General features: G+C 47.8%; 1 protein-coding gene across 1 annotated transcript; it reads right to left on the bottom strand.

Annotated features, from left to right (window-relative positions):
• Positions 1-4,634: 4,634 nt before the first annotated feature.
• On the bottom strand, positions 4,635-20,278 carry LOC135813516 (uncharacterized). The gene is made up of 14 exons (XM_065326608.1): positions 19,732-20,278; positions 16,784-16,896; positions 15,519-15,743; positions 13,861-14,089; positions 12,913-13,072; positions 12,421-12,606; positions 11,948-12,140; positions 9,934-9,980; positions 9,383-9,575; positions 9,009-9,092; positions 8,085-8,170; positions 7,132-7,308; positions 5,361-5,571; positions 4,635-4,724 (listed from the first exon to the last, which is right to left on the bottom strand). The coding sequence occupies exons 1-14, from the start codon at positions 19,754-19,756 to the stop codon at positions 4,635-4,637; spliced, it is 2,019 nt and encodes a 672-aa protein (XP_065182680.1). The 5' UTR covers positions 19,757-20,278.
• Positions 20,279-21,710: the final 1,432 nt, after the last annotated feature.

Below are 21,710 nucleotides of genomic sequence, written 5' to 3' on the forward strand. Positions count from 1 at the left end.
GATGGTTGGTGACCATGGTGACTGTGTATAAGCAGATTTCATGTAGGCGTGTTGACTTTTAAAAGTTACTTCACTGTCATGCTAAGGTGTACTCTGACCGTGGCTGTAACCGTGGCTGTAACAGTGGCTGTAACCGTGGTTACTCTGACCGTGGCTGTAACCGTGGTTACTCTGACCGTGGCTGTAACCGTGGGTACTCTGACCGTGGCTGTAACCGTGGTTACTCTGACCGTGGCTGTAACCGTGGTTACTCTGACCGTGGCTGTAACCGTGGTTACTCTGACAGTGGCTGTAACCGTGGTTACTCTGACAGTGGCTGTAACAGTGGTTACTCTGACCGTGGCTGTAACAGTGGTTTCCAGTGCAGTGAAAAGCAGGCTGAATATGAGCTTGCTCACAGCAGAAGAATACGGCCATGCCAATCCAGGTACGTTGTGGAATGTGGTGCTTTGCAATGTAGGGAAGGTCGGAAAACCGAGTACAGTATATTTTAAAAGCATGAATGTGTAGTGTGCCTTGTCATCTTCCCACTATACCTTCAACCCGTAACACACAAGCTGTCCTCGGCTACACCATGTACAAGGATTGTTTCCAAATTTTCACCCAGGAGAACATCACCAGGGTGTATTTAGCGTGCATCGCTTCAGAAAACGCTCACAAGTACATGCTTCAGTGCAAAGTGCGTATGTATGTGCGAATGTGAGATGTGTTTGCCGCGGAGTGAGTACAGGGGAGAAATGCTAGGGCAGTGGCTAAGTGGTAATGCTAGGGCAGTGGCTAAGTGGAAATGCTAGGGCAGTGGGTATGTGGAAATGCTAGGGCAGTGGCTAAGTGGTAATGCTAGGGCAGTGGCTAAGTGGAAATGCTAGGGCAGTGGGTAAGTGGTAATGCTAGGGCAGTGGGTAAGTGGTAAATTAGTAATGCTAGGGTAGTGGGTGGAAATGTACCTTGGTGTTGCACTGTCTAAAGGACAGCTATACTTATAATAGTGCTCTGGTGCTGCCGTCTCCAAGCGAAACCGTGTGCTGCTGTCCAGGGCCGACTCCGTGCACCCTGATCCACGAAGTCAGAATGGTTACAACATGCACTGACAATGGCACGTGTTAGAATGCTGTGCGGGCATGATGTGCATGCAGAATTACGCCGAGAAAAGGAAACCTTCATTCGAATACGGGTATCAGTACATGAACTGCGTGCTCTATACTGGCTATGAATGGCTAAGGCTATCATGCATTACTTGACTGGTGCGAGAAGAATGGGAAAACCGGAACACACAACCTGACCACGTCGCAAGTGTGAGGGCTGTCTTCTGTGTACGATGGCGGGTGGAAGATGTGAACGCATGTGAGTTGCCTGGTATGACATCACGTGGGTGTGCTCCTGTGCCCTGCTGGTCTTGGCAGTGCTGGATGTAACTGTCTGGCCACGATAGTGGATCCTGAACAACAGTTAACTCTCTCGGCCGTGTCACATCAATGACGCCGTCTGTCACAGAGGTACGATTGCCACCGGGGACACAGAACAGAAACATTAAAAAAAAAAAATTCAACACATCGCTTGCTCAGGCTGCTGGCCCAACCTGGGGCCCAAACCATACCGGTACCGCGGTAGCGGTGTACTAGTAACTGCCTACTCATCACAGTGTATGTTCACCTCCACACAAATTCACGGTGTACGCTATGAATTGTTAGGCTGTGCTAAGGAAGTTGCGCATGCGAGACAACGACGTGCTCAATACCTCAGCCCCTACTGCAAGCTACAAAGTTCTATGGCGGCCATTTCTTGTTGCAAGCTTAGGTTTTTGTCTTGATTGCGTGTGTGTGTGTGTGCACGCGCACGCGTGCTTGCGTGTGCGTGTGTGTGTGTGTGTGTGTGTGTGTGTGCGTGTGTGTGTGTGTGTGTGTGTTGGCGGTTAATTCATCAGTCTCGCTAGCTGTTGAATGGTGTAATCCCAGCGCAAGTTAGTTGCCATGTCTAACTTAGCGTGTTCGCTATCATCGTTTGTGGATGTTTCATTCGAATTATTTTCGTTCTGATCTAGCTCATCGCACAAAGCTTGAACACTCGCACAATGCTGTAGAGAGTAACACAACATACAGCACCAATCAAACAATGCTGTAGACTGTCCCCACAGGATACCGCGATTCCGCGGACGCGCTATTTTCCGCGTTATTGGCTTTCATCCGTGTTTTCGAGAGATTTTGCATAAAAGTTAAAACCCGCGTTATTCATGGAATGTACAAGAAAATAGTACATAATGTTGAAAATGTACTACAAAGTCGTACTGGTGCATGAGTTTGTACGACAAAGTTGTATACTTCCATGAAACTGCATGCTAAAGTTGTACAAATGACAGACAACTCGTGCATAATAGACACCCTTAGCAAAAAACGTTATTTTGTAACGGTATTACATACCGTAAAGCCTAGCAAGGCGCGGGGGATCAGTTGCAAACCTGAGACCAATTGTATTGCTGAACACCCTGCGCAAGGTCATTTCACTCGTTGTGCTCAAACGTATTACACCACGTGTGTCGCATTATCTTGGATCCACTTCGTCTGGTTTCAGGCCTGGTCGTGGCGCTGCTGATGTGGTGTGGACACAGCGCTGGATTTCCGCTAAAGCCACCCACTTCGTGTGGGATTGCCACGTCTTTGGCCTCGACATGTCGAAAGCATTCGAAAGCATTCGACACCATTCGACACCATTAGCCACACAAAGCTCCTTGCTGTTATGTCAGAGATTACCGGACCTGACGAGGCATGCCTGATTCACCATTAGATTTTGCTGTATGGTACAACACTCTCTGTGAAAGTGGGTACCACTTCAGCGGAGGCGTTTGTTAGCACGCTAGGCACACCACAGGGTGATGGGCTGAGCCCGGTTCTATTCGTTTGCTACCTGGAGGCAGCACTGAGGGAGACTCGAAGCAAACTACCACCACGGCCAGACACTGATGCAGCAATACCACAGGAAACGGGATAATATATTATGCCGATGACATTTCCTTCTATTCGACTGAGCGACAATGGCTTGACAACTCCCTACCCATGATAGCTGACGGCCTGGGTGACTGGTCACTCAACGTTAACAGCAGCAAAACAGAGTGGCTTCACATTTCTGCCTCCACCACCGAATGGTGAAGATCCAAGCAACTTGGCTCTCTCTCTAGGGGGAAGAGGAGGACTTGAGGCGACGAATGGACCAAGCATCAATATCGTATGGCCGCATGTATTCGCTCTGGATGCGACGTCAACTTGTATCCTAGGAAATCAGGCTTCGTCTCTACAATGCCATCGTCCTACCAACGCTGTTATACAACTGCGAAACCTGGGGACTGACGGAGGCTGCACTGTAGAAGCTGAACGCCTTCCATAGACGTCAACTACGTAACTTGTTCGGAATTAGGTATCCCGCCATCATCTCCAACAAAGACCTATATTCCAGAGCACAACCACAGCCACTCTCGCACACCGTTGCTGTCCGTCGTTTCTGGATGCTGGGTCATGTTCTGAGGGTACCCTCGGACTCCTCGCCACAGCAGGCAATGGACAACTACTTTCAGATATGGGGTTTTGTTGATGACACTGCACGCCCCATTGTCCGTCCCAAGAGAGGACAACGCTTGTGGTACAGTGGGCACAGGCGTCAGCATGTGCAGAAATGTCAAGCCGTCATGACTCCGTCTGGCCTCATACCACACTTATACCTGGGCCAGTGGAGGGCTCTCGGCATGACGCCAGGATTCTGCGCATGAGTGGCCTGCTGGACGAGCTCCAACAACTGCCTGCCCGGGGTCCTGATGCAGGTGAGGTGTTTGCCCCGTATGGTGACTCGGCTTACCCAGCGCACCTGCAAACCCCCTACCAGGGTATGAACTTGACTGATGCACAGCCTGAACACAACGCAAGGATGTGCGAATGCCGGATCTGCGTGGAATGGGGATTCGGCGAGATCTCCTCGAGATTCAACTTTATCGACCTGAAGAGGAACCAGCGCCTCTTGCTGCAACCAGTGGGCAAGTACTACATCGTTGCTGCCTTAATGAACAACTGCCATGTTTGCCTGTATGAGAACCAGACATCGAAGCACTTTGATCTAACACCTCCTGCACTGGATGAGTACTTGCGATGAACTTCAGTCTCTACAAGCCAGGGTACGGTTCGTAATTTAATGGAAACTGCTTTTGAATGATTATACTCTTCACTTCTTATAATTTTCTGCATGGATCGTGATGTTAAAATTTCCAGCATATCTATCTGATTTTAGTTTCCCTAGGTTCCAGTCCCCCACCCCCTTCTACTTTGTTGAGCATTTGTACTCAACCAGTCATGCAAGTCATGCAAGTCATGCGAGTCATGCAAGTCATGCAAAATCACATAAACTGTAAAACAAGTAAACGAAACTCATCATCAGCTCTTGTAGGTTTTTATTCCTTCTTTATATATATAATATGCATATCTGCAAGCATCTTGAACTTTGCTGCATGTTTGCCGCTTCCTTCTCCCGTATGTTCAGCTCTCTCTCTCTCTCTCTCTCTCTCTCTCTCTCTCTCTCTCTCTCTCTCTCCTTGAGCTTGCGGCGTTCGCGAATCTCCTCTGCAACGTTTAATCTCCTGCTCTTCTCCTTTCTTGTCACCTTGTCGTCATGTTCTTCCTCTTCACTGCTCTGTGATTCTTCATTGCTCTGTGATTCTTCACTGCTCTGTGATTCTTCATTGCTTCCTATGACAGTAGAAACAAGCAGATGTTCATATACGTATTATAATTATCAGTTTAGTGCTGATTCATCGGAAGGTATTTCTTACATTTATTTTCTTAGCTAATGATATTCATCAAAATATTGATGTACTGGTATTCAGTTTGAGCTTTAATTGTTTATTTGATTATTATAGAAAGCTAGCTATGAAATCGTCTTGGGAATTGAACTGAGATGCATTGCTGCATTTACATGAACAAATGATTATACAACTTACTCTTTTCGGCTTGCGCTGAGCTGCTTGCGTTTGACCCAGGGTCTGCATGGCAACATGTATGTATGTATGTATATTTTTATTTGAATTCGCAAGTACACACGGGCTACAAGCCCAATTACATGGAAGCGAATGCCATAATGAGGCCAATTAAGAAAAGAAAAAAAAGGTGGAGGAAGGAGGAGGACGGTAGCAAAGCAACAGGGAGGACAATTCAGGACCAAAATCAACAATTGCACAAATGTGAGAGCACCTGAGACCGGGGGTACCTGTGGAGCGATAAAATGCCAAGCAAACAGAAGAAAGGAAATCACAAGCCAATACACGCTAAACTGCACTTGAGTTAGAATGAAGGGGAAAACCGGAGCTCAACAAAATTATAACGTACAAAGTCATAATAAGAAGTCAACTGGATGAGAAGTAGCACAAGCAAACATTTCCTGGCAACATCACGCTGGGCTTTAGCAAGCAAGACATCCTCTTTGTCTTTCTTCTTGTCCTCCGCACTCTGCTCCTTTCTGGTGAGCTCTACATCCTGCAGCTCAAGAAGCTCTAGCAGGATGCGAGCTCGCTCATCGTACGGCTGCTCAATACCTGTCCTGCAATACACATGTACATGTAAATCTAATAATGTTCACCTTTCTGTAGTGCATCCAATCGATCACAGCTATTCTGCTCTACAGCATTGTTCCTCAAGATTCTGAGCTTTCTGTTTGTCTTTCTCTTTATCATCATCCTGAATGGCACAAGTGAAGTAGGCATCCCCGCTTACATCGCGATAGTGCTTATAATAATAATAATGTAAAGCACAGAGCAACAATCAGGGTTCTGCCTACAACCAGTATGCCAATTATGAAGTATAAAAAACAATGAACAAACAAAGGTCACGCCGCTTATTAGCACAAAGGGTTCCAGATGCAACACAGCAATACAGAAACATAACACTTCAGGTACATGCGGTTGACAGAAAATGGTGAAGACTTCAGGTGCTTACTTCGCTTTCAGGCGATTGTCGCGAACCCTAAACTCCTTGACACGGGAAAGTGTTTTTTCTCTGCAGAGCCTTGTCGTGAAACACTTGCTAGTGCTGCCTTCAAGTTAGCCGTCCCAGAGTCCCAGAGTTCCAGAGTTCCACCCCTTGGACCCCCTTGTAAAAGGGGAGTCCTGTGCGAGGGCCTCACGGAGTAGCTTTAGCTCGTCTTCCGCAACAAACCTGCTCCGCGGACCAGATGCTGATGACTGCGCTGTCGACGACATGGCTGAGTAAGCTTTCAAGAACGACAACGAACGTGACAAGAGGCGTGGAAGAAATGAAACTAGAAGCTGGCCTCGTCGGCAATTTCAATGGTATTCCACTGAGCTGCAGGGATTCGAATTCGATACATATTCGTCACGATCCCTGATCTGCGCCACGTGCCACGTTTCGCGCGGAACAGCCATTTACGCTATATATGGTGCAGTGTGTACGCACTACGCAAGATTCGGCAAAAAACATTATCGTTGGTCGCAACGAGAAAAAAGCACCCATAACAGTTTTATGCTGCAGCTTCAACGCTATATTTGGGATCCAGGTACGAGTACTGTACAAAATAACTTTACCGTTGTTTGCTAAGGGTGTCTAATGATCGCGTATGATTTATACCGCATATTTGCCGCATAATAGCCTGTTTTCGCCCGCATATTTATGCGCATAATTTTAAGATTGTGTCCGCGTTATTCTGTGGGGACAGTGTAGAGAGTAACACATCATCCAGCACCAATCAGACAATAAGCCTTTTGCGCGTTTTACAGATGTACGAAGTTCAGTACTAGGGCGTAGGTGTGTACAGAACCGATTGGGTGTTCATTGTGTGCTATGCATGCGCATTTGACCAATTTTAGCCTCATAATTAAGGGCAAACAATCCCTATTCCAGTTTCTTCACTTTGGTTAGAACTAATGACTAGCTAGATCTTTGTCAGAAAAGGTCATCGTTTGAAATGCCTTCAGGGCCCATTTCTTCGTGGAAATAGCAGAAAACACAATAGGGTCCTGCACATTCAACACCCATTAGGTTCTACGGGATTCTACGGGATGTCGTGCATCTGTACAACGCGCAAAAGGCTTATACTGTAGAGAGTAACACAACATCCAGCACCAATAATCAAAGCTGCACCTACCACACTGCAGGTATCCTATTCGCAAACACAGGCTCAGTCCCCAACACAGGCTCAGTCCCAAACACGGGCTCAGGCTCCGTCTCTGCTACGAGTGTCTCTGAATAGGTGACGAACAGTCCTGTAAACTGGAACGATTCGAACTCTGGCGATCTGTCCGGCAAGCCCTCTGCTCGGTATCTGAAAAGAAACCGTCAAGAAGGTCAAAGACGTACGTGTATCAGTGTTCTACAGTCAGACATCGCCTAGTTAACCGCACACATCCGTTTCCCACAAAAAAATATCCGGTTAGGCGAGGGAACCGGATAATCGAACACGCATACTGTATGCATGCATGACATGTGCCGTAAATCGGTAACCAACGATTTTCTTCCGGATGGCGAGGGATCCAGATAAAAGAGGACCGGATAAGCGAGGTCTGTCTGTACTTGAGAACTCATTCCTACGCTAAACGCTCGCCGAGACAGCAGCTGGTACTGGCTAGAAGAAAGCGTACAGCTGTGGGTGGTTCAGTCATCTCGGGGTCTTCAGCGCCGCCTAGAATCGAGAGGCTGTTGAGTGCATGGGAAGATGAAGCAGAATGAAGATAAATGAACGCAGGCCGAGCGAAGGGGGCAGGCAACACGTGCACTCAGTTGTGTCACGCGAAACTGTGTCGTGAGTGCCTACATCACAGTGTGACTTACGCTGATAGATTTTAGATTTGAAAATTTGCTCATGTACTTACAAAGAGCCTTGAATTTGCATTATTATCACAACAAGAAGGGATGTGCTTCGTTTGCGGTTGCTCAGACCGGAGGGGGGGGGGGATATGCCTATGATGAAGTTAAGTCGTTCCTGTTACATGTGTATAATTATGCGATAGTACTTCACAGGCTACATAAACATCTGCATCTCCAACGCAACAAGAAATCAATCACGCTGAGTTCTATAGTGTTGATGTTGGTAACTCTTACCCAGACCAGTACGGCTTGGTCTTCAGTGAATAGGAGCACTGTGACAACTGACTAGCAAAGAGCTTGGCTGTTGAACGCACGAAATCCTGGACATGCAAAACAGTTTTCATTTGAGACATCACAACATTCGGCCACATGCTTCAAAACTACACTATTTCGTTATGAGCCACTATCACCCTGTGGCATCTGAAAACCATTCTGAATGTGTGGATACTCAGTTATGCTTTTTCCATGGATTTTCTTTTAGCTGGGCACATACTGTTAATTCCATGACGCAAGTACCGGGTTTACGCTGTAAATTCTGTGAATTGTATAGCATGGTTGCGTGGATAAAGATGGATAAAGAAGACGAACAGAATCGGATGAATTGCCCGCTGTACGTTTTGCATGGTTCTGCCAATTCTAATGCCTTTCGAGCAGAATCTGCCATTTTTCGACCCATTGTCTGCTGAGGAAACTCTCTCGATAGTCATGGATTGTGAGACAATAAGCAAGGCACATCCAAAGCGCTCTACACTCTACTCTGGGAGGTATAGAGAGGTTCTGTAAAACGAAAATGCTTACAAAATTTCGCTCTACGTCATGAAGTGAGAAACTTCACATGAACGTTCGCAACTTTGGACGCGAAACTTGCAGGGAACACAAAATGAACTTTTGTGGGAAGTTTCGTGACATCGGGTCAACAGGTTCATCGTGTACGTGCACTTGGGCGAGTGCAAACTACGAAAATGTGCAGAACACAAAGTTTGTGCGAAAGTTCGCATACATTTTCGCAAGGCCCGTCGCGAAACTTCGTTCGAATTTTCGTTTTGCAGAACCTCTCTTTATGGTAACACTAGTGTGTTCGGATGAAATACATGTATGGTAGCAAGGTGCAGATGTGTTTACATCATATACAGTTACATGTATACACGTTGTACTTACAACAGCTGGGCAGTAGTGATCCGTGTCGCGGCCCTTGGTCACGCTGGTATAGTTCCCTCCGAACACGAGTAGCCTTTTGAACAGCTGTGAACACATACACACCGACTACCATCAAGTTCTGCATGCACTCAGATCGAGTGATAGTCTCAAATTGAATGACAGACTGATCATACCAGAACCCAGTGATACAGTTTTGTTACTAAAAAAACAAACAATTTTAGACCACAATTGACAGTAATCTGAATGGCAAAAGATGAAAAGAAATGCTATTGAAGTGCTCAGTACCCAAGCCAGTACCGAGTGGTACGATTTACTAACAATCTGCAGTTCTTCGCGCTGCCCTCATCTACTAGTAAGCATGTTCTTAGCCTCACCGGTACATGTGCGCTGTTATCCATGAACCTTGTGATGTCAAACTCGTCACAGCGTGGTCTGTGTGTTGCATGCTTGGACGATGGAATACCGAACGTGGCGTTGTCTCTCTGTGCTGAGTGCAAGTTGCCAATAAGGCGATCACCTTTAGTCACTTTGTAGTAGCCATCACTCGAGGGCAGGTAGAAAGTCTCTCTGAAAATAATACGGAAAAAGGCTCCGGTCATGATCATAATCTGCTGCACATTTAAATTTCATCTCATTTCAGTGGTTGGGAAGTGTAAAAATCTTCTAGGCCAGCCAGTTATTGATTCGCTGCGGGCTTCAAACCAGGGAGCACTATTAAAATCACCTGTTTTAGTAACTACTCCCTGCTTCACACCCTTAGAGTGGTGTGCAGGAGCTGAGGCAAGATCATACCAGGGGTTGTTTCACTCCATAAAGGAGAGGTTTTTGTCTCGTTAGTCAGTAGCCAGGTGTTGGTTGGTTCATGCATGCAGTGTAAATGAGCAGCAATTCGTCCCGGCGACGGGCACTTAACCGACATTCTTACAGTGCTCGGAAGAAGATCAACTGCTGAGGCGGATGTACGCGAAGAACCTACAGCCAGACAATCACATGACATGCAGCAACACAATCATACAGCAACACAATCATACAGCAACACAATCATACAGCAACACAATCATACAGCAGAATGCTCCCAGAACATGAGTACCTGGCACAGCATGTTAGTATGGCTAACTAATTACTTATCAAAGCATAGATTTATGTTGAAGTACTTACACAAAACCAATATCACCTATTTTCGTTTCATTTCTGTGCAGTGTGCACTTTTAAATCAGTGTTCGCGGCTTGGTATTCCTGTTGCTTGCCTTCCAACTCTGTCGCCTTTCTCCTCTTCCCACCCAATGTTTCTTTCCCTAATGGTGCTGCACTCACCCCTGGCTGGGTGAAAGTATCCTGTGGCAGGCAGGCGCACCAACTATGTCCTTTGTGTGTGTGTGTGTGTGTGTGTGTATATGCATGTGTGTGTGTGTGTGTGTGTGTGTGTGTGTGTTTACGCCTTGAACCTGAGCGTGCGCCGCGACAGCTCTTGTTTGGGTCCCTGAAAACGACCCGGCCTGCCCATGGTCCTCGTCGGCGCTGGAAGGACGTGTTGCGTGTTGACCTCCAACATCTTCGAAACTGGTTTGACGTGGCCTCGGAGAGGTCTGAATGGCGCCAGTTTGTGCATGGAGCACCTCCACCGAAGCCAGCACCTGCTCGCGTGGAATGCACCGTATGCCACAGAACATTTGCAAAGCCGCACTACATGGCTCGTCACAAGTGTACCACTGAGAAGAGGATGCCTATCCATCTCCAGCGTGGTGCACTCCAATGCAATATCTGCAGCAGATGGTTTGCCAGCGCTGGAGGCCGTGCTGTCCACAAGTGCACCCGCAGTACGATCAGCACCCAAGCTTGCCCGCCCTCGTCTAGTCGAGAGTCGATTCTCCTGGACAGTGGCAAACTCCAATGCTCAATGTGCCAACTCCAGTTTTCGCCATCCAGTTTCAAGCGGCACAAATGCAGCCGTGGCAGTCGCCCTACTTGTAAACAGAGGGAAACCTTCGAATATGAGTGCCGGTTCTGCAACAAATGTTTTCGGCTTCCACGAGATCTCAACCGGCATGTGGCTCGCCAGCATTTACTCTCTTACCCTGACTCTGGCTCCCTGTCACAAGGGAGTGGCATGGCCCTATGGGGCAGTCATGCTATAGTAGTAGTAGTAGTACAGTTGTGGCAAGTGAAATCCGACACTTGCCATAGGGGACAGCGCCTCAAATGGACATCAATGATGTAATGCACTGCACCTAATTTGTACTATAGAGCCGCATGCATCCCAAACAGGTCGAAAGGTCACAGCTTAGATACACACAGTTCACAAACATGGTACACATAAGGAGTATTGGTATCCAATTCCCAGTCATTTTTGCCAGCACCTTTTGAACCTTGACTGTGATGAGTACGAATTCTGTCATCAGACAGATAAAGTTGTATGCAACACATGTACTGTACGTATGCAGGGCTGCAGAGGCTGCAGGATGCACGGTGCAGTCCCTTATGCCAAGTGTCGGATTTCACTTGCCACAACTGTAGTAGTAGTAGTAGTAGTAGTAGTAGTAGTAGTAGTAGTAGTAGTAGTAGTAGTAGTAGTAGTAGTAGTAGTAGTAGTAGTAGTAGTAGTAGTAGTAGTAGTAGTAGTAGTAGTTTGCATGTACGTATGTGTGTGTGTGTGTGTGTGTGTGTGTGTGTGTGTGTGTGTGTGTGTGTGTGTGTGTGTGTGTGTGTGTGTGTGTGTGTGTGTGTGCCCCTGTAACGAGAACAATAGCACATGGTTATTATCAAAGACGCAAAGACAAGCAGCAATGCAGTATGCTGGTTTCTACGGTAACCCATCATAGTAGCAATTATTGCAGCAGGTGGGTGAGTAGAACATGTAATGAGTCCGTTGAAATGGCCTCCCCCCTCCCTCCCCCCCTCCCCCCCCCCCCTCCCCCCTCTCCCCTCCCGCTCAGGCTCACCTCATCCACCACAGCAACGCGGGCAGATGTGGTGTGATTGTTGAGTATGTCAGCCACAGTTAGCCAGCCATCGGTCGATGCTTCCGCAACATCCTTGACATCTTTGGCAACCTGTCGCTGCATTGCGCTGTCGAGATAGAACCGAGCTACGATATTCGTCAGAACAGAGCGTAACGGAATGACAACGTGGTGTCTGAAGACCACATAATGACCACGAACAGAAAGTCACATTCAGCGCACATACCGGTACTGGAAGTAACAAACATGTCACAAATATTGATATGTACCGTATGCCCAGACAAAGTACACATTCCCCACTGTCTAAATGATGAGGTAACTTAGGAGCAATCAACTTTGTTTTTAAAACGTTTCGAATTATTATTTTAAATCCTTTGAAATCTACGGCCAGTCCCTTGGCTGAATTGGCATTCATTCGATTTCATTCTGTGCCCAAAGCTTTCATAGCTACTTACGTCAGGATGTAGGCAAGTTGCGTAATCACTTCCTCTAGTATTCCATCTTGCCCCATTTCCAAATCGAGCTGAATGGGTGAAGTCGTCAGGATGTCGTCCTTCCACATGGCGGAGACGAGCGTTCGCACTTGCCGCATTGCGTCCACCTGCTCTGACCGTGTTGAAGATGACGGTTCAGAGTAGCTGCTGAAAAACAAACACGGGCGCACGTGTAGAGCAGCTGTGTGCAGATATCACACTGGATACTGGTGTATATGCATTTGGCAAACCGTTCCTTTCAGGTGTATTCCCCAACAATCACTGCGAGCACAGAATGTCGTGTCGTGACAAAATGGCAGCACAAAAGCACATGGCAAGCAACGCGCCTGTTCTGTTGCACGAGGTGAAATGGAGCCACGGTTTCTATGGTAATGGCAATATGCTCCCTGCCCGTAACATGCAGCCAAGCCACTGTGGTTAAAACCCCAGCTGCAATGATTTGGTGAGCATTACCTGCCAGACCGTGGGCACTTCACAGAGCCAAGCTCCACGCGGTCCGCCAAATACTGGTACAAGTCCAGCTGCTGCGTCTTTCCAGCAACCATCAAATGCATCATGATCTGGACCGACAGCACATTCATCAGATACTCCACACTGCTGTATTGGACCATTGCTGCCAGCAGAAACAACAACAACAACAAAAAGAGAGAGAGAGAGAGAGAGAGAGAGAGAGAGAGAGAGAGAGAGAGAGAGAGAGAGAGAGAGAGAGAGAGAGAGAGCGAGAGGAAGGGAGGGAGACAGACAGACAGGCATAGAGACAGGCATAGAGACAGACAGACAGAGAGCTGATATTTAGAGTGCGTTCTTATATTCTCCAGCATCTCAGAAGAAGAAAGAAGAAGTCGAAGAAACTGGTATAATTTAAGAATTGGTCTCTAAGAATTCGGAGATATTTTGCACATGTGAAGCAATATGAAGCCCCAAAGGGGCCGCGGTCTTGAGTCTTACGAATGTAGCACACATTGTGCGTATGTAAAAAGGGAAACGTGCACACTCATGATCAACACATGGCTTTTAGCTGTAGTTCGCATGCGCTGATCCCAAATGGCGGGAAGCTCCAAGTTTCAACCACCTCTGAAGAACCACCTAAAATTCGGAGAGGATATACGAACAGCTCTCGAACTTTTCAGAGAGTCTCTAACTTTTCCGAGAGGATTTAAGACCGCACTCTTAAATTTGGTAACGCTTTCATTTAGGCCATATTTTGTAGACAACATGCAAACCTTTGGCTAATGCTTTTAAAACTAATCACCTTGATTCAATGCCACACATAATGCACAGAAAGGAGTGGCACATATCCTAGACCCAGTCGTTCTCAAACAATTACAACGATGATGGTAACGGTGATGACTACGATGCTGACGACAAGAAGATAATCGTAAGGTTGAGGGATCATCTTACATGCAGGAATATCATGGAGAAAATTTCTAATTGTCTGTGGTATCTGACTATCAGTTGTTGCAGGGAATCTGACATCGGCTAGTTGAGCAAACAATGATTGCGTCCTGTAACAGAAGTACGACTTGAGCTGGTCATGATCCGAGTTGTTGAGGTAGTTCAGAGGTGCACGCGTCGTCTTGAAGAACGCCATATCAATTGGGCAGGCACCAATGGCTGCCTCTCTTTCAAGCTGTGTACACAAACAAACACACAATGGCACATACACACACGCACAAACACGCACATACACATACACACAGATACATACACACATACACCCCCACTCCCCCCCCCCCCCGAACACACACACACACACCTGTCCTGTCGAGCCACTGCCACAAGGGTCACGTGGGCCCCGGAGGGGCAACGGAGAGAGAAGAGGAGAACGCCGTCCCACGGCGTCCGGGACACAACGAGAGGTCGCCAGGATTCAGGTCCGTCCCGCTCCACCAGAGACCTCACGTTCCAGCACCCAAAGCGCATACGACGACGTCTCCTCCTCTCTCTCCTCTCGTTGACAAACTTCATAATGCGCGATGAAAAAATGCTCGGGGGCTTGTCAAACCGCCGCGAGTAGCAACGAAGGGTGCAGGCAGAGGTGACGGCATCAAACCCCGTCCCGTCCTCAACCTACGTCGACCCCTTCGTCGAAAGCGGCTCTACTCGCCCAAAGGCTGGCCCACGGGGCCGCCCAAGGCCTGGAAAAACTCTAGAGAACACCTGAGATGGGAGCTCGAAAAAGCACCAACCGTCCTCCACCAGTGCAGGGGAGAACACACACACACACGCACGGGCGCGCGCGCGCGCGCACACACACACCCACACACACACACACAATTTATATATTCTACATTTCTGCCAACTCTCCAGCCTTAGCAAGCAACTGGTTATGTTTATGCTAAGCTGCACAGTGTCTACCATACCAACCATAACACCAACAGCCACCACTCACAAGTAAAGAAGTCTTGACACAGCAGAATCAAATGCGTATCCTCTACTCCTACTATTCATATAAGGAATATACCGTAAAATGCCGTTGATCCGCCCCGCTCTAATTCCCTCCCCCTGTCGAATTTCTGCCTGTGAAGCGATTTTGGCGTATACAACGAAATACGATGTTGAACCGACGCATGTACTGCTGGACACAATACGTGCGAGTGCAGGATGAAAATGTGCACAGCATTCCAGGTCTGATCTTCTGCTTTGTTGTACATCGTACTGCAATTGAACAACTTTATCTAATTCCCGCCCCCTGCCGAATAACCAGCTAGGAAGCGACACAGAGTGGGGGAAGGAGGGGGGGGGGGGGGACGGATCAACGGTACTTTAGGTACATGTATAGAACAATGTTTCTCTACTCCTCTCCACCACGCGCGCTCTTCAGCAGACTAGCTAGCATTGTATTATTGAAAGGTCGAATGGTAGCAATCAACACTTTAGAATCACACAACAGTTCATGGTTTTACCAGAATCTCGAGATTCCTTAGCCCATGAGCTCACAATGACACCAGAGTGACATCACAATGACATCATAATGACACCATAACTGTTAATGACATCACAGTGACACCACAGTGGCATCACAATGACGCACCATGACAAAGTATGGCTGTACATACCAGTAGTCGTGCCACTGCGGTGTTGAGTACCTCTTGGCCATCAACTAACGGAGTGTCCGGTACCCCTCCACTGCCAACATACGCAACACCCGACAGCAGATTCTCCAGTGCTACATAGTCGTTCACCACAATGGCCTTGTAGCCGTAGTTCACCCAGAACACTCGCTTTGGGTCGGCGTTGATGCCGCCACGCTCCGCAAAGTACCACGCCGCGTCATTCATACCCTGCATCAATAGCCAGATCACGGTCCATGATGGCAATGCAGTACACACAAAGTGTGGTGCCATGAGACTACTGGTGACTAAAGAATAACCAAGACTTAGTATCATCAGCTTGCGTGGTGTACCCAATACGGGAGGTTCAATAATGAATCTCCACATTCTCCAGTCCCTGCCATGTGTGATGGGGTATAGTGTGTCTATTGTGAATAGTGAATACTCCTTGGCATTGGCTTTAACATACCGTAAAAGCCCGTGTATAGGCCCCCGGGCGTATAGAATAGCAGCCTCGATTTCCTGGGCGGATACAAGGGCACGGGCGTTATTTTGGAACCGGGCGTATACTTGGAATGGGGATAGCAGTAAGTATTGGGTATCAGTACCTGTACATGTACTGGTGTTTCCGGCATACCTGGGTGTATACATGGGCATGGGCGCTATTTTGAAACAAAAGGCTTGACTTCCCCTGACTGGGCGTGTACACGGAGGGTGGGCGTAATTTCGAGTGGGCGTATACACAGGCTTTTACGGTAGCCCTTCCCAGGTCCCAGCAAGTATGCATGTCACCAAGACCGGACAGGCTGAGCTGCATCAGTGGGTTTAGGAATACAAACCACTACATACGAGTACCTACAATACATACAGTGCAACTCTCTGATAACATGTACATGTACTCGAATGAGAAACAAAACTGAGTGTGCAAGTATCCCCTGCGGCATGTCGGCGAACACACTCAATATTCAATATGGGACTTCACCAGTGACTCTGCACTTCACATGTAGACCATGATTTGCAAGACTCCATGTGTACACACCTGTCATGTTTCGGAATGATGTTAGGTCTCTGTTGGTGCTAGGTCGACTGATGAGACCTATTTCACACCGAGACTCTCTACAACAGTGACCTGAAGTGAATTCTGAACACGTGTGCGCAACACAGGTCTTGGCAGAATACTGTTCAAACAACAGGCCCCCAGTCGCTATTGCTATGCCGAGATGGAATGCAACCATATTGGGACAAATGAACCCCGTACAGGATAGACATACCCGCCAGTTGAAACGAGGCCCGTCGACAAACCAGTAGTTGAAGAGGTTTCCGTACGGGATGTCCTTCGCTGTTGCCTCAAACCCACTGAAGCGGACCTTGGCCAGTGGCCCGGCTACATACGTACATGTACATAGATACAGAATAGAATGCACACACGTGCACACACAACACTCAGACTCAGAGACATGCCCATCATGGAAGCAATGATAGCGAACTGCTATGTTAGACATAGCAACTTGTGCTGGGATTACACCATTCAACAGCTTGCAAGGCCGATGAATTCACCCCAAACTAATTTTAGCCTGGTATCCACCACACAGCTGATTGAAGTGGCTTTTTCTGGCCAGTGAATCCCTATTTTTCATTACACACACGCACACACACCATGTACACACACACACACACACACACACCACACACACACACACCACACACACACACACACACACACACACACACACACACACACACACACACACACACACACACACACCACACACACACACACACACACGCGCGCGCACACACACACACACACACACACACACACCTTGGACCGGCTTGGACGCGCTGCCATATTCTGGCTATGCAAACCCCATGGGGGGTTGAGCAGGTTCGGAACAGTAGGGGCGATGACGGGATAGGTCCTGTGGTCTACTAAAACACCGACCGCAATTGCAACCGATGCAGAAGGAGCTACGGTCTGTGTTGGTTGCTCTGGCCGAGCCACGGCTGCACTTGTGACGCTTCATGCCTTGGCGTGATAGCACACAGCGGTTGCAGCGGGCGCAGTGGAAGCTGCAGCGTTCGCAGGACATATTGTTCGTAACTGGTGACTCAGGTGTGTCAGAAGATGCCTCTGCTGGTGATGTTGCTGGCAAGCACTTGTGCTGGGCAAATCCACCCTTGCTCCGGAACCATCTGTCACACTGGTCGCAGTGACAACTTCCTGGCTGTTGGCTTACAGGCTAGGCAGGGCACGCGTAGCTGTACACTTGTGTCGCTACCTGTCACTTACACGACTGAAGGAGTGGTGACAAGTTTGGCACACAACCGGTGATGGTCGAGGTCTGTTCTGCTTGTCTGGCAGACAATGGTAAGCATTGCGCCATTTGGAGCGAGAAGAGGTGGCCACTTCATACCAGTCGTCAAGTGGTTTGACGTCACTCCGAACACAGTCTCCTCACCTTTTTCGCGAACCATGGGCAGGTATCTTGTTTGGAAACGAACCGAACAGGAGAGCCTTCGGGATGCGCTCATCCTCCATCCTTGACACATGACCAAGCCACTCAAGGCGACGTCTGCTGAGACGACACTCCATGCCCAAGGTATCTCCCCAGCGCTCCAGAACTTCAACATTAGTTATCCTGTCATTCCATACATTTTGACGACACACACACACACACACACACACACACACACACACACACACCGGATAACCATAAACAAAGATAAGCTCCAATGTCCACTTTTGTCAAGTGCGTGTGTGTGTGTGGGGGGGGGGGGGTGCACAGATATGACATCGATACAATACTGATGAGTTCCTGGGGGGCTCAATGCCGGCCTTGGGTTTAGGCATGACACATCGCTAAGAGATCGCTGCTGGTGGCATGCAGTGATTGATAATGTAGATCTACTATGCATGTAGACAAATACGGTCACCGTATTTTCCCGAATATAAGTCTACCTTTTACGACCTAAAAACGGAACTAAAACAGGGATAGTCGACTTACAATCGGGGTTTAACTTTGACTTTTTTAAACCGGGGTCGACTTATAAACGGAAAAATATGGTATGCTTTGGCATACGAATTTCGTGCAGGCACGTAGCTTACCAAGCTTCAATGCTGGCAACGGGGACATGCCGACTTATTTGTAGAGGTCAAACGGGTGTACCCTTAACTAACGAACGGGTAATTTTCTTACCGGGCGGGTTAACGGGTACCCTTTAGCAGCCATGTTTAATTTTTGCGCATTTTTTACATAAATCATGATTTTAATTTACATTTGTATCTGGTCTCAGGTTGCATTTTGATATCACATTGTGATTCGCGAATTGATTTGTGTCTGATAGTTGCAGAGGCAGACCTACTAGGTGCGAAAATGCAACAACAATGCAGACATCCAGGGTGGAGTTGTTAATAATTGACTCCCGCCAGGAATGCGCGATCCCAGCGGTGTTGTTCCGTACTGACTGGATCATCGAAATCCAAACGGGTACCCTTTTACTAACGGTACCAGAGATTAACGGGCGGGTACCCGGGTACCCGGAACACCCCTTTGACCCCTACTTATTTGCCCAGCCTAGTAGGTAGCACAAACTAGCCTCCGCATCCGCAGGCCACCACTATGCCTGTGTTTCTGAACTTTCAAGCGATGCCGACGCGGATCCCGCGAATACTATTACCGTATTATCTCTAATATAAGCACAGTCTCCAATAATAGCACGTCTCCAATAATAGAACACCTTGGGGCGGCATTCAAAAAATAAGGTGCTCAGTCTCCATTATAAGCACACTGTGTAAATTCATTATCTGTACTGGCGAAAAAAAACCCTGAAATGTGTGTGTCTGACATGAATTTGGCATGGCAACATGCCTCTGAAATGAGGTTGAAATAATAATGGAACAGTCTCCAATAAAGGAACGTCTCCATTAATAGCACGGGGCGGAGGTACATTGAAAAAATAAAGGACCGTGCTTATATTAGAGATAATACGGTATTATAGAAGGTAGCACAGTGCTTATGACTGACACACAAAGCGACAAGACGGCAGTGCACTGGACACGTGCGCCCGCAGCATATTCCATAGTTCAGTGGGTCAGTCACGGGCTAGAATAGCTATGCTCATTGCTCTACATGTAGGCCGCTCGCCCCAGTACCATGAGTACAGTGTATGGATACCGGTACTAGTAGTAGTATGATGTTGAAAACGGAGGAGTTCTTACCTACTCCCACTGGGAATAGAGCCATGCCGTTGCCTCAGGCCAACCGATCCGCACCCAGCCAAGCAGTTGCCGGCTGGGTCAACACACGGGCGTGGGTGCTGTTTCGTCGTCCTCTGACCTTGGAGCAATACAACATTAATTTTGTCGCCGAAAATTCCGCGTAGACTGGGCAACAATGGCAGTCAGCGGACAGGTTGCAGTTCGTACTGGGTTATCTTCGTCCGCGTTACAATGTCGATGAGACGTCGTCCCTTGGTCGCTCGACCATCTCCCGCGAAGTATTTGTCTCATCGAACACGTTCTCGATCGGCATTGAGTTCGTTGCTTCCCAGGCGAAGCGGCGGTGAAATACTATACCAGCCAAACACACCGCTATCTTTCCAAGGTTTTCCTGTGGAAAAGTGACCAAGGAAGAGAACTGAGCTAACTGGGAATGCTCTAGCCTAGTCTAGGGCAGGGAAGACTCCCTTGCTCGAAGGTTGTGACTTCCTCCCGCACATGGTGGCCGAGTGCCAGGGCACAGACTAAGGAACTCAACTGGCCAATACTGCAGGGACCACTTCAGCTTCTCGACTCGGACTCGACTCGGACTCACCGGTTCAAATAGTTCTGTGGTTCAGCTCTTCTGCACAGTGTAAAGTACCTAGTTACGTAACGATTACGTAAGTAGAGCAGAGTCGGGTAGACCAGCTACTAACCATGCTAACTGAGCTACAAATGTAGTGCACATGTACATGACATGTATGTCGTAGTCAACGGTCGGAGAGCGGAGAACTCGGAGCAGAGACCGGCAATCTCGGGTAGGAAACTCCAAGTAATCAATTTTAGTTCAACTCACACAATCCGACGAGATGATGGTGGCCATCATCCTGAAAGTCGCTCACGGTCACATTTTCAGTGATACCTTCCTACGTGTAGGCCCGGTACATAAATACAAGGCTGATGTGAATAATATTCCTGGGCGATAATTATGATAGTCACATGCATGTACAATGTCATGTAGGTGAATACAAGGAGGAAAACTAGTCTTCCTTCTGCCAGCGGAGAGGGCTCAACACAATAATGTGGAGCACTAGTACACACAAAAAGGCACAGCGGAGGTTTACAGAATTGTCGCAACTCAGAGTTTCTTGCTCAATGCAATCGTCAGGTGACTTATGACATGTTCAGTGGGACTTGGCCAATATAAAGCATAGTTTGGTGATAGCTAGTTGGTATCTGATTCAGCACCGACGCCAGCAAGATACTGGAAAGCACTGATCGAGAAAGTGGAAAGTGTCATCAAGCGCATGAGATGGAAGGCCTTCTTCTTCGGGAAGGACCAGGAAGAAGAAAGAGAAACCTACGGCTTCAAGAGCAAGCACACACCACCACAGATTGAACACTTTAACAGTTCTGAAGGATTACCGTCACACCCTGGCTGCTGTTTACAAATTCACACCTTCCATTTCTATTTTCACTAGCAATCTATACTTTCTGCGCTAATAGTTCCCTCGCCCAAGCACCCAAGGGACCATCCACACGGCCATCATGGCAACATTTTCTGTGCTGAATCAGATACCAACTAGCTATCACCAAACTATGCTTTATATTGGCCAAGTCCCACTGAACATGTAATAGTCGCCTGATGATTGCATTGAGCAAGAAACTCTGAGTTGCGAAAAATCTGTAAACATCCGTTGTGTCTTTTGTGTGTAATAGTGCTCCACATTATTGTGTTGAGCCCTCTCCGCTGTCAGAAGGAAGTTTTCCTCCTTGTAGCTGTGTTGCATCCTTTCACAAATAACGGGCTGCTTCATTATCAGATTCATCCCCAAGAAGCAGCCAGAGAAGTGTGAATGCTCCAATAGTTATGTGAAGTAGAGAGAGAGGTAGGTAGGAGCCGCTGCCATCATAATCATAATACATACTACAGTGCTGGCAACTGAAATCCGAGCCCCTTGGCGGCGCGGCGCGCCGCCAAGGGGCTCGGATTTCAG

The sequence above is a fragment of the Sycon ciliatum genome, chromosome 4 (genome assembly GCF_964019385.1).
Source record: "Sycon ciliatum chromosome 4, ocSycCili1.1, whole genome shotgun sequence".
Taxonomy (NCBI): domain Eukaryota; kingdom Metazoa; phylum Porifera; class Calcarea; order Leucosolenida; family Sycettidae; genus Sycon; species Sycon ciliatum.